This window comes from Phycodurus eques, chromosome 3 (assembly GCF_024500275.1).
Source record: "Phycodurus eques isolate BA_2022a chromosome 3, UOR_Pequ_1.1, whole genome shotgun sequence".
NCBI lineage: Eukaryota > Metazoa > Chordata > Actinopteri > Syngnathiformes > Syngnathidae > Phycodurus > Phycodurus eques.
This window is the reverse complement of record NC_084527.1, coordinates 9,957,501-9,971,480: the sequence shown is the minus strand read 5'-3', so window position 1 is coordinate 9,971,480 and position 13,980 is coordinate 9,957,501. Positions and strand designations below refer to the sequence as shown.

The 13,980-nt window shown below is 41.2% G+C and overlaps 1 protein-coding gene across 1 annotated transcript; it reads right to left on the bottom strand.

Annotated features, from left to right (window-relative positions):
- Positions 1 to 100: 100 nt before the first annotated feature.
- On the bottom strand, positions 101 to 6,718 carry ptger4a (prostaglandin E receptor 4 (subtype EP4) a). The gene is made up of 2 exons (XM_061671950.1): positions 5,766 to 6,718; positions 101 to 4,152 (listed from the first exon to the last, which is right to left on the bottom strand). Exons 1-2 carry the CDS (start codon positions 6,558 to 6,560, stop codon positions 3,607 to 3,609), a joined length of 1,341 nt encoding a protein of 446 aa, XP_061527934.1. The 5' UTR covers positions 6,561 to 6,718; the 3' UTR covers positions 101 to 3,606.
- Between the last annotated feature and the right edge of the window lie 7,262 nt (positions 6,719 to 13,980).

The window sequence follows — 13,980 nt, the reverse complement described above, 5'->3', positions numbered from 1 at the left end:
CCAAAATGACCCACTAGCACCACTACACTAACTATATACAGTAGTTCATCACATCTTTCTGCATTAAAATATGGGAAATGATTTCAAAAAAATGTATGAATAAATTACCCAAAAAACATCTTTAATGAGCCAGCAAATAAAATATTAATATTCCATACAAACTTGATGAGTATGAACTTCTTCATTTTCATCGCATTTGACAATTATGAAGAAGTAGAAGAAAGCAATGCAATACACTAATCCATCATCCATCGCTGGGGTTAGTTTACAGAACCCATCGCGATAAATGAAAACCACAATATAGAAATACCTTGTTTAAATACACCTTAGGCATGTTTTTATTGCATTTACAGCACTTCAAACTTTTTTTTAAAGGTCTTTAAACACACCTGTAAAACAATATGAACCCATTCAAACATATATAATATATTGAGAGAGAGCAATATTATCCAAACAGTAAAATAACAATAAAAAATAGAGTAACTACTGTAATAACACTTACCAAACCGATCGGTGAACCGCGACATAGCGGGGGCTTACCGTAATATAAATGACATTCAGTTGAAGACCTAAACTCATTCGACTCAGATAAATAAGAGTTCTAAAGGTAAATTGGTTATACTGTATAACGAAAGGCTAAGAAGAATATGTGTAAAATAACATTGTACAACATTTTAAATGACCTACATGTATTTCGGGGGGGGAAATACAACAAAAGCTTCTGTGGTGTGAACCTGAGGTCCTCCTTTTACATATTTTTGCTACACTATGAATGATTTCCGAATCAGAATCGAATCATTGTTCCTTGTAATAGTCTGGAATAAAGACGTCATTGTCCAACAACTGAAAAATTCAATTTGATCATTTGAAAACTATCTGTAGCTCCCTTTTTTTTTGGGGGGGGGGTCGCAGATTTTGTTACAACACCAGAAAGAGAGTAAACTGATGCATTCTGGTTGGCACGTTTTGGCAACCGCTTCTCACTGAGGAAAAGGTTTAGTTCGCTTTAGTTTAAAATGGCTTACTTTAACTAGGATCCCTCGCCATATCGTGGCCGTGGTCTGTTTTGGGCCGGCTATGTGCATCTGTGACCCATGTATCAGCTGCAGGACTTGGTAGCTATCGTATTTACGTCAAAATGGCGTCGACTATGAACAAAGGCTAAACACCGTGAAATATTTTTTCGAAGTAAAAATTCTGATTCAGCATTTGCTTTTTTATCAGTGGACCCGTGAGTCAATTTGATTTCATGAATGTTGAGACTTGAGTTATTGCCATTGGAGACTGGCAAAAGAACTTCATTCAAAACATTTCACCACATCGTCTAAAATTGACTTGCGTCCATCACAAATGTGGTAAAAAAAACCCTCGAAAACTCGCCGCTAAGCACAAACGCGCCACATATGGAAAAATATTCCCGGCAGTCATGTAAATAATTAGGTGTCACAAATTGGAATCTTTTGCACCTTCTTCAGATATTTGATATGAAATATTTGCATGGGTTCCAGCACAGACAAAAAAAAAAAGAACAGTTGCCCTTCACCACAAAAATAAAACTGCACACTGCACATTAGTCATGGAGCTGAAATAACATGTTCTTTCCAAAAAAAAAAAGAAAAAAAAAAAAAAAATGGGCTTGTACAATAGAGTCCAAAACAAAGACACATCCCAGCAGGATCACATTCACTCCTGCTGACCACAAGTTCATTAATCAGCTGGTCCCAACTGTTATTCTTAAAATCTGAGCTCATCTACTTCTACTGATCTGTCCAAAAACGATTGTCACATGGTGGCCCAAAAATAGGAAGTGTGCCTTTTCCCGTCACTTGAGTCACATATAAAGTGGGTCATATCTGTTGGAATAATATCGAATTTGAACCCAGCAGCAGCAGAGATGAATGAAGTCGTTGAGAGGCAAATCATTTATTCAAACAAGCCCAATGGCGCGAGGTATTTGTTTTGATCGCCATTTGTTAGTTAATAAGCAGAATTATGCAAAACCTACACACTTTACTTGCATGGAACATTTGTGGATTTCTTTTCCCTCCCAGCCTTGAGCGCAATAAATAGATACAGTAGCTAATTGCTGGACAAAAAAAAACAAACCAACACCATTAGGGCATTCCATCAGCAGTACGGTGAAGCAGTGGTTAGCACATTTGCCTCATAGTTTTGGGGTTCAGACATACAGTCAAGTATCATCAGCGAGGTTTAAAAAAAAAAAAAAAAAAAAGGATAATATCCGAGGGCTTATTTCCATTGAGCGTACCCCGCCTCTCACCCCAAAGTCAGTTGGAATTGGCCCCAGCTCACCCGCGACCGCGAATGAGGACAAGCAGCATAAAAAATGGATGTGTAGATGGGTTTTTCATCACAATGTCCAGTTCCCGGACTTAAATGTGTATTAATTGTGCCGGTGAGAGGAGCAACAAAGAAGAGTTCAAGACAGAAGTGAGCGATTTATTAATTTTCTTTCACCTAAAGTCAATATAAGTGAGAGTGACACACGGCAACGCATCGTGCACATAGAGGGGTCCTCGGTTTATGGTGGCGTTCCAATAAGTGTGTTTGTATATAGTCACTGGCATTGGGGCGAAACCGCCTGTCCAAATTTGGGCAGTTAAATATTTTTCACGAATCCATACTACTGGTCAGTCGCCAGGCGGGTTTGTTATTTTTCGTTTTCAAATTATTGACCATTATAAAGTGTTGAAAATACCTTGCTCTCTTTGATGATGCAATTTTCAGGGTGCACACCGCACGTCTCGCCCAAATTCAGCCGGGATGGGCTCCAGCTCACTCTCGACCATAATGAGGACGAGCGCTATAGAAAATGGACTGGATTGATGGCCCTTTGTGATTTTCTTTCACTTGTATTAGAGGAATGCATTTTCTTTTGTTGTTTTTGTCGCAAAGAAAACTGTCCTCCCACACAAGAATTCAAATGGTAGTCCTGTCCTGGACAAATATGTATACAAATACAATTTGCACTTTTCCTAGAGGAATGTTTATTTCAGGTTTTCCCATTTGAATAATAATGGAACTGTTTTCTTTTTCATCACAAATCCTGATGAAGTAGCAGCTAGCTAATATACAGACTGACAAACAAAACTACTACGCTCCATGATTTTTAGTTAGAGGAAATGACTGTCTTTTTGTCATGTATATCACAAAGAAAGTGCCCCCCACACCCAGATTTCAAATGGTAGAGTCCTTTCCTTCCATTGCTAACATCGGAACCAGGAATGAGCTGCTAGCTGACAAACGACGGGACAAGCATACAAATTATTTTCCGTTTTTGCAACTGAGTCACGATGGAACCATCACCACCGCTCAAGAATAAAAAATGGTTCGATCCTGTTCAGTTCAATTCAATTCAGTTTGTAGCTCATGTACAGCAGGGTTTTGAAGTCAGTTTAACCATTTATGGGATACAATGTGAACTGCTTGGAAGTTCAACATTCCAGACCTTCTTGCTGTGAGGTAACAGAGCTAAAGTCTTCATTGTTTGAATTATTTTTCTTGACTGACTGACATATGAGATATGATTCAGTTCTTCCTTCTACATGGGCTCAATTTTGAACACCCACCGAAGTCAATACAAGTTCAGATGCATTTTTCCTCCATGGTTACCGTGCTGAGTGACATCTGTAGCCCGGGGTCCTTAGCGGGGGAAGCACGAGGGCCCCTTGGCACATGGCCACCCTCTGTCCTTGGGGCCACATTGCCCTGCTCGCACGACGACGCCCACGAAAGACCTTCTAAGTTCTGATTCTGACAGCAGCTCTCGCCGTGGGCCTCGCTTCTCTGCGGGAGGTACAATAAAGTCTCGGAGCTGATCTCTGGACCGTCATGAGACACAGGTGAGTGGGAGTCTCGCTTGGAGACGACCGAGGAAAGTGGATGGGGCGCGGCGTCCATGCAGCGGAGGCCGCAGTTGTTGCTCTTCTTCTGGTTCCTGGCGCCCATCTTGCAAAAGAGGCACTTGATGTTCTCCACTAGTTGGCGGACGACGGCCTTTCGCAGCAGGATGTAGATCCATGGGTCCAGAATGGGGTTGAAGGAGGCGAACCGAATGGCCGTCAGGTCGGGGTTTTTGTCCAAGCGCAGTTCTACCGGAGTCTTATAGAGCTGGTTCAGAAAAACCTGAGCCTGGAAATACAGAATGGAGTAGTGACCTTTCAAAACTCTGCAGAACTAATGAAAACGTCCCACATAAATTGTTTTTGGGCTAAGTGTGCCAGGTGCCTCACCAGTACATGGCACTCCGCTGAAAAAAAGATGGTTAGTACGACAGACTACTACTGACTAAATTTGAGTAGTTTCCCTCCCTAGTGATCGAAGTCAGAAAAGGCCCAATTGGCAAATATCTCGAAAACGTGGTTGGGCGGTGATCACGATAAAGTGAAACGTTTAACACAGGAAGTTAAATGTGAGAACAGGACACATAGCCGCACTTGCACTTACACCGCAGTTGCATTGTTACGAGTAGAACATGTTGTTTACCATCACTGAAATCCAAATTGTTGTTCAGTTACAAATACACGTAAGAATACTGGATGTTTATTTGGACCGATAAGACGTCCATGTTGGATTCCCACTATTTGGTACTCGACAGGTAAGGTGCCTTTGAGGAAGCTCATTCTCAATTATGTCGTGTGCTTTTGACATGTTAAAGCCAAATGGTATGTAAAATGTTTTCGGGACAACTTAGTCATATGAATTGAATGAGGCCAGCTCACTCGCAACCCTAAAAAGGACAACCAGTAGGGATCTCCAAGTACCGATACCAGGCATCGATCTCCAAGGGCCGACACCGGCCTTAGTTTAATGTAGCGGGTACCCGTGAAGGCTGCCGATACCAGCCGCCGATACTGACACGCCTGGCTGACAGATCGTTTTTTAGACGTTCATTTGTTAACTCACTTGGGGGGAGTATTTCATGCATTTATTTTCTTTACACATGTACCTGATTTCATGGACTGCGGATAATAGAATATTATTATTCAGTGCATTAATAAATGCATACGTTTTGTGGCAACATAACTCATTTGTGTGTATACAGTGATATACTCATATGTTGCCGACTTTTTTTGTTCTTGCCTCGACATTTATTTTGTAATATTCAGCGTTATCGTTTCGCGCTGTGGTTCAGCAATGTTCAAAAACAAGTTCTGGCTTCAGCTGTATTTATGGAACAACTGTTTAACTGACTAATCGCTGGTGAGACCAGAATTATCAGAGAGACAGAGAGAGAGAAAGAAAGGTCTTTGTTCATAATTCTCTGTTCATTGTGTTAATTAAAATTTTACATATCAAAAATACTAGTGGTATCAGTGAGTAATCAAGAGTGAATACTCGTACTGGAATTGGTATTGGGGGGGTAGGGTGGGGGGTGAACTGGATCAAACAACTAGATTCTCAACTAGGATGCTGTGGCACACAATGAGAGATCATTTGGAGCGCTTTAGTTGTCTGAAAATCATTGTCTATTAATATATATTGGTTCATCTATCTATGCCAGCAACGTATAGTGACGGACAAAACAATGACAGTAAGTTTCTCTTTCATGATGTGGCAGAAGGTAGAATAAACCTGTTGCCATTCATTCAACAGAATCAGTGGATTTGTGAGTAAATTTAAACCAGATCATTATTATTTCAGTCTTCATACTTTATGTTCACTATAACCAAAAGACCAGCCCATTGTGATGACTCGAAGACCGTGCGTAAAGTGCGCGTAAAGGCGCAAAAGAGCCGACTCACAACAAGCGGAATGGAGCAGATGAGCACCACTGCCGAGGTGCCGATGAGCAGGATGACCATCTGGATCTCGGCGGCGGCCAGACGCCCGAAACTTCGTCCCCTCTTGCGCGAGTCGACGCTGCTGCGGCCGAGCTCGGTGCCCAGCGACGTCCTCCGCACGTAGAGGCGGTGCATGCGGATGAGAGCCCCGCACACCAGCACGTTGCACAGCACCGTGGCCAGGATGAGCGCCGAGCTGAAGCCGGCGTACATGAAGTTGAAGGCCGCGTCGCTCGTCTCGTTGCTCCGCCACTCCAGGAAGCACCACGTCTGCGGATACTGCTTCTGGACGCGGCCGAAGCCCAGCACGGGCAGCGCGCAGAAGAGCGCGTTGGACGCGTAGATGGCCAGGAGGCTCAAGCCGGCCAGCCTCTGGTCCACGTAGTCGTTGTAGAAGTACGCGTGGTTGATGGCCATGTATCTCTCCACGGACATGGCGCAGATGATGCTCAGGCCGGCCAGGGAGAAGAAGATCAAGGTGAAGCCGAAGTACTGACACAGGGGCTCCCCGCCGGGCCAGGCGCCCTTCACGTAGGTGGCGATGGTGACCGGGCTGGCCAGCAGCGTGCCCAGGAGGTCGGTGACGGCCAGGCCGCACACCAGCGTGTAGAAGGTGCTCTCCTTCTGCTCCTTGCGGGACTTGCACAGCACCGCGATGGCGATGACGTTGCCCACCACCCCGAAGATGAACATGATGGACGGGATGGTGGGGATCATGGTGCGGCCCATCATGGACCGCTCGCTCGTGCTCTCCATCCTTCCTCCGGAAGCCTCGGCCTTACTTATTTCTCGACCGCCGCTCCGGAGCGCAACTCCTCCATGGCATTGTTTGAAAAAGTCACAAACGAGAAGAGCACGAGCAGAACCTCAACATGGAGGAGTGAGGGCTGAAGGCAGGCTCCACACTGCGGTGACTTCATTCAAAACACGCGAGTCCCTCCCCCGTGGGGTTCTCTCACAGCCATCGTGCCGAAACATTGGGAACACCTCCTAGACCACGGGTGTCAAACTGGTGGCCCGGGGGCCAGACACGGCCCGCCACATCATTTCATGTGGCCCGCGAAAGCAGATCAAAAACTGCTAATTGTGTTCTAGTGTAATACCATTGAGATAGCTGCAAGCATTTTTGTTTGTTTGCTACCAATCCCCCTTTGAAGGGAAATGCAATAGCTGCAAAGCATGCTTTTATTGACATGTGATTTCAAAACTGGTTATTCATCAATGTGTACGGTATATGAGGTAATCTTTCATCTATATGGGTTCACAGTCGTAGCGGCCCTCCGAGGGAAGTCATAACTACGATGTGGCCCGTGACAAAAATGAGTTTGACACCCCTGTATCTAGACAGTGGAAGCCAGCAGCAATCATCCATCGTTTTTGTATTCATTTCATTCAATGAATTCAAGAATCAATTTACACAGTGCGGTTAACATTTTTGTATTTATTTCATTAAATAATTGCTTCATTATATTAATTCAAAATAATGAAATAAAAAAACGAGTGATTATTTTATAAAAATTATACGTATTAACTTAGAATATCTGATAATTAGTCCATTAATTACAATGATATTTAAAAAATACAATCAAAAAACGAGAATGGTTATTATTCTAATAGAATAAATAATTTTACGTATGCTTTTCAAACTATTCAGTCAATCATTGGTTAATTAATATTTTCATTTAATTAAATATGACAATTAAAAATGAGAATTAACTACATTTTGTCATTAATATAAATATGCTGTATAACTATATAGTTATAAATAAATATAGCTTTCATATTAACTTTTTTTTTTTTTTTTTTTAAACTATCTACAATTGACCTGGCCCATCTGTGCACTTCTAAAGTCAAATGTGGCCCCTGGGCACAAAATATTGCCTATCCCTGTTTTGAAATCATATAACGTCATTTCAAAAATTTCCCCCATATGGAACAACGTAAAAACAAAAACATCAAGCTGTGACCATCATAAAACCCTTAACTGTGCAGGCTTTAAGTAACAGTTTCAGATTCTTAACGGTCAAACAAGTGTAAAAAGATGTTGAAAGCTGTATATATATATATATATATATATATATGAAAAAAAGGAAACAAAAAATAAATTGTGTCCTCAGCAAGTTCCTGCATGGTGCTTTTTAACATTCTTACCTGTCGTAAAAGTGTAAAAGACGTTAACTGATGTATATTGCAGCCCTTAACTTCGTTACGATCAATTTGTGGTGTCCATTCAGTTCTTCTTCTTTTATTAAATAGGTGACCTGGCCATGCTGTACTGACCAGCCAGGACAGAGACACGTGTAGAACTATCCTATGTCGCAATACGTTCTGCTTCTCGACCTATGCTTATCATCATATTTATCCACTTTGGTAGAATCCTCCCTAAAAAACAATAAACCCTATGAAAAAGCAAAGCATAACAGACTTAATGCTGAAGTCTTGCATGACAACAGTTTGAGCTCCAAGTTTTGCATGACTTTGTGATACATTTTTCTACAAAACCTTTGCTCAAACTGTTTGCGTTCGACTTTAGACTGCGCAACACTCATGTACTTTAAAGTTCCATTTGACTTGTTGGAAGACAGAGCACTACACAGTGTAGTAACTGACCTACATTAATCTCATGTAAATGAGATGCATTTGACATGTTTGATTTATTTTTTTTTCTTCTTGAGGCACTTGAGCTGACATCATTTTACCCACAAACGCCTCATTGACCGCCCGTAAAGGACTGACGCTCACGTACGTGCTCGTCCCCTCGCAAATAAACGACCTCAGGCATCACCGCTGTAATGAGGCAAAACCAAGCTACACTACTTTCTCTTTTAACATGTCAACAAACAGCCGTCTTAAAAAAATAATCCTAATGTTAGAGTTGCAACTGGCGCCCTATCGTCGGTTGACAAACAAAGTGGCTTGTTAAATGCTGCTTTATTCAAAATACAGTAGGTGTGGGTATAAATGCACACCCTCTTACAACTGAGGATGTGGCAGTTTTAAGAATAAATCAATCACATTTATGGTAAATGGGAGTAGGGCTGGTAAAATAATAATAATAATAATAATAATAATAATAATAATAAATAAATAACATTTAAAAAAAAAACCTGAAAAACTGCTAAGTCGAATTCAAAAGTAGGCCGGGGGGGAGTTTCACCCGGAACCATGTTTGTGCCACCAGAACCCATGTTTCGCATGGAAAATTTATTGCAGGTGGATGCCGTGTTAGGCCAGTGATAAACTTTGCCAAAAACAATAAAGGAGCGTCGGTAAGTGATTTTTAAGCCACTGTTATCATGTTATATACATATTACACATCTAAGTATGAGTGAGCTGAATGCTAATCGCGATTGCTAACCATTTAGGATTTTGCTGTGTCAAATTTTGTACACCAAATTTATACCAAACACACAGTACCAACATCGGCAATTTAAGGATTGAAGTCCATCGCTCATCACAATAAAGTGCATGTTAGTAGGAAACAACATTTTTTTGTAAAAAGTTTTAAAAAGTAATGGGAGGATTATTATTCAATTATTTGAATAATAATGAGCAGGAGAATCGTTATCCACTTGTGGCTTCGTTTAAGTTAAGCAGAGCTGCATTGAGTTATCTGGGCTTCACAGATAAGGTTGGATAACAGTCTCGCTTCTGATAAATGGCACTTTTTACTTGATTGTTTGGTGACGTTAGGGTCACAACCTCCAAATTAGACGGCGCAAATAACTCACTTGTACTGACTACCAAGTTGGATCACTACTTGGACTTTTTAGAGCACAATGGACATTAAAGGCTCAGTGCTCCTGATGCTAAATCGCCATTTGTGCCTTCTGCTGGAGGCCTTCCACATCCTACACTCAGCTTGCAAAAGAACGTGTTGGACTTTAATTGGCACTGCCTGACGTCATCGCACTGATTAAACCTGTGTGCTCGGAAAACACATTTGTTGTGTTCTCAGTTGCCAGCTTGAAAACTGGGGTGGGAGGGGGAGCCTTAGTCTTAAAGTCTTTCGTCTTTCGTGAAATATATTTTTCAAGCATGCCATTAGGCGTTGGCCAAAGTGGGGAGTAACTAAGAAGAAATATTTGATTATAATTTTTCAGGTATCTGTACAGACTTTATTTACAACCCCAATTCCAATGAAGTTGGGACGTTGTGTTAACCATAAATAAAAACAGAATACATCCATCCATTTTCTGAGCCGCTTCTCCTCACTAGGGTCGCGGGCGTGCTGGAGCCTATCCCAGCTGTCATCGGGCAGGAGGCGGGGTACACCCTGAACTGGTTGCCAGCCAATCGCAGGGCACATACAAACAGACATTCGCACTCACAGTCACACCTACGGGCAATTTAGAGTCTCCAATTTATGCATGTTTTTGGGATGTGGGAGGAAACCGGAGTGCCCGGAGAAAACCCACGCAGGCACGGGGAGAACATGCAAACTCCACACAGTCAGGGCCGGGGATTGAACCCGGGTCCTCAGAACTGTGAGGCTGACGCTCTAACCAGTAGCCCACCGTGCCGCCAAACAGAATAAAATGATTTGCAAATCATGTTCAACCTACATATAATTGAATACACTACAAAGACAAGATATTTAATGTTCAAACTGATAAACTTGATTGTTTTTAGCAACTAATCATTAACTTAGAATTTTATGGCTGCAACACGTTCTGAAAAAGCTGGGATAGGTGGCAAAAAAGACTGAGAAAGTTGAGGAATGCTCATCAAACACCTGTTTGGAACATCCCACGGGTGAACAGGCTAATTGGGAACAGGATTTTATCATCTACGGTCCATAATATCATCAAAAGTTTGAAGAATCAGGAGAAATCACTACATGTAAGCGGCAAGGCCAAAAACCAAAATTGAATGCCCGTGACCTTCGATCCCTCAGGTGGCCCTACATCAAAAACCGACATCAATGTGTAAAGTATATCACCACATGGGCTCAGGAACACTTCAGAAAAACAATGTCAGTAAATATAGTTCGGTGCTACATCCGTAAGTGGAATGTTAAACTCTACTATGCAAAACTCATTTATCAACAACACCAGGAAACGCCGCCGGCTTCTTTGGGCCCGAGGTAATCTAAACTGGACTGATGCAAAGTGGAAAAGTGTTCTGTGGGAGTCCACATTTCAAATTGTTTTTGGAAATTGTGGACGTCGTGTCCTCCGGGCCAAAGAGGAAAAGAACCATCCGGACTTTTACGGGCGCAAAGTTCAAAAGCCAGCATCTGTGATGGTATGGGGCTGTGTTAGTGCCAATGGCATGGGTAACTTACACATCTGTGAAGGCACCATTAATGCTGAAATGTACATACAGGTTTTGGAGAAACATATGCTCCCATCCAAGCAACGTCTTTTTCATGGACGCCCCTGCTTATTTCAGCAAGACAATTCCAAACCACATTCTGCACGTGTTACAACAGCGTGGCTTTGTAGTAAAAGAGTGCGGGCACTCGACTGGCCTACCTGCAGTCTAGACCTGTCTTCCATTGAAAATGTGTGGAGCATTATGAAGCGTAAAATATGACAACAGAGACATCGAGCAAGAATGGGAAAGAATTCCACCTACAAAGCAATTACTGTCCTCAGTTCCCAAACGTTGATTGAATGTTGTTAAAAGAAAAGCTGAAGTACATTATGTCCTTGCAGTCAATTTGTCAAAAAATAGCGTGGGCGCTTGACCAATTTGCATTTCTTACAGCGTAACATCTACTTAACTAATTCATTGCTAAGTTAACATGGATATTTGACTTCTAAAGCCGTCAATGGCAGTGAATGTGTTAATACAATGGATATGAAGTTCAATAGAAAATCTCAGATTTTGGGGGGTAAAATGGGGGAAGACTCAAAGGATGAAGGGTGACTCACACGTTCATCAAAACGGGTAATACATCTGCTGCAATTGACAATAAAAATGACATTTATTTATTTATTTTTTTACTTGGGTACATTTCAGATCTGTACTTTCTTCATTTTACTTAAGTACAAGCGTTTAATCTGTAGTTGTACTTTTACCACCTTTTATTGTATTTTAACAAGTATCTGTACTTCTACTTATGTAGAGAGTTTGAGTACTTTCACCATCTCTGGGTGTAGGCTACATACAAGACAATTGCCCAAGATAAATAAATAAATAAGTGTGTTCTTGTTTGCCAAACATGATTGTTACATAACGTGGGTGTACGGCTAAAATATGATGTCAGAATCCTGTGCAAGCGCGGTACGTCTGTCTGGTTTTGAGCCTCTGCAGAATGCACTGAAAGCACATTTGTCCGATTAGGCCTCTTAAGAATGCGCTTTTCCTGGATTTGTGTGTGGCAGTCAGATAACCTGCAGCATGCTCGCACTACTACAGTATAGTTGAAAAAAATGAGTCGCAATCAGTGTTCCTGTCAATAGCGCTCAACAATCACACGCCTTTATCCTGCTATGTTTTGCATTGTGCAACACTGTGAATGAAAAGAAAACATCACGTTTTGTTTCATTCCTGTGCCACACAATTACTACATTGTATAAAATGGAGGTTTGGTTGCCGCGACTGGGTAGTACAACATTTCAAGAACGACTGCAGGTGTCAGTCACTAATGCAGTTTTTGCTGAAGTAAAATAACAACAACAACAACAAAAACCACACACACACAAACAACAGGAGGAAAACTTCAGTTAACACCTCATAGTGAACATAATTGTTTGTTTGGGTTTTGAAGCCAGGTGTGAACCGCTGCTTTATGACCTTTATCACCTGCTTTATCATGTTTTGGCCGCAGGGCTTTTTTGACGGAGGGAGGGGGGGCGGGTGGAAGTATCATGATCGTCATCATCATCATGCTGCTGAAGAGTAAAATATTATCTACCAGGGCAGGCACGGACAAGCCCGATTGCCCGCCGGGATTTAAGAGGACAACGTGTGCGCGTAAGAACCTGCATTTTGGCATCTTTAATGTTGGACAGCATTCGAATGCAGACACACGATACCTTATCCTCGAATTCAACTTTGGCCTCTGCTGGAAAACACTGGTTAAATGAGTACAACAGGTTTTTAATTCTACACGGGTGTAAATGAAGAAAATGAATTCACAACCACCTTTGAGTAAACTATCTTCAAGGGAAAGTTACTGTATGTATCATGACAATTGACTTCATGATACAACCACAATTCCAATGAAGTTGGGACGTTGTGTTAAACATAAATAAAAACAGAATACAATGATTTGCAAATCATGCTCAACCTATATTTAATTGAATACACTACAAAGACAAGATATTTTATCTTCAAACTGATCAACTTTATTGTTTTTAGCAAATAATCATTAACTTTAAATATAGGTTGAACATGATTTGCAAATCATTGTATTCTGTTTTTATTTATGTTTAACACAACATCCCAACTTCATTGGAATTGGGGTTGTAGATTGGATACAAATCGTTGGGTAAAATGTAAATAATAACCATCGCTACACCCCTAAGATCATGTTAAAAGTTAAGAGGAGCTGCAGTGAGTTTTGTTAGCACTTCAGATTTGGATTAGCTAACAGTGTTAGCTTCTTATAAGCAGCAGGTTAAATTGTGAAAAAAGGCATGAGGTCTGCTTTAAATTCTAAACAGGATCATCATCCCAATTCTTTAGTTAAGAAGCAGACAAAGAACAGGGGTGACTTCATCTTTATTCAGGCTGTTATTTATATTCCAATATGTATTTTGCGTCTTAATGTGTGTCTGCCTGATTTTGGTTTTGATTCAAACAGCGTAATGGGTGTGACTTACATGTGACAATTTTTCTCATTGGCTGGTGGGGCAGTTATGATTGGGCCCTGTGAACTCCGCCTAGCAACAAGTGGCCAGGAAATGTATGATGTGACCCGGGAATAGAATCAAAGCAATTCTGATATTTGAAGTGTTAAGTTTTATAGGCTCATGAATTTTTTTTTGTTGAAATTACAATCACTTTACAAATGAAAAGTGAAATATATATATATTTTTTGAAAATGTTTCAGGTTTGTTTGTCGTTGAAATGGACAACAACAACAAAAGAACTCTTGACCCGCAATATAACAGGAAAAGTTAAAAGCACATCAGACAGAAAGTGGGAGTACCGTAGCTCTGTTTCCTTTTATCATAATCAAAATTTATCACATGAAAAACACCACTGACAAGGAACAATGTGG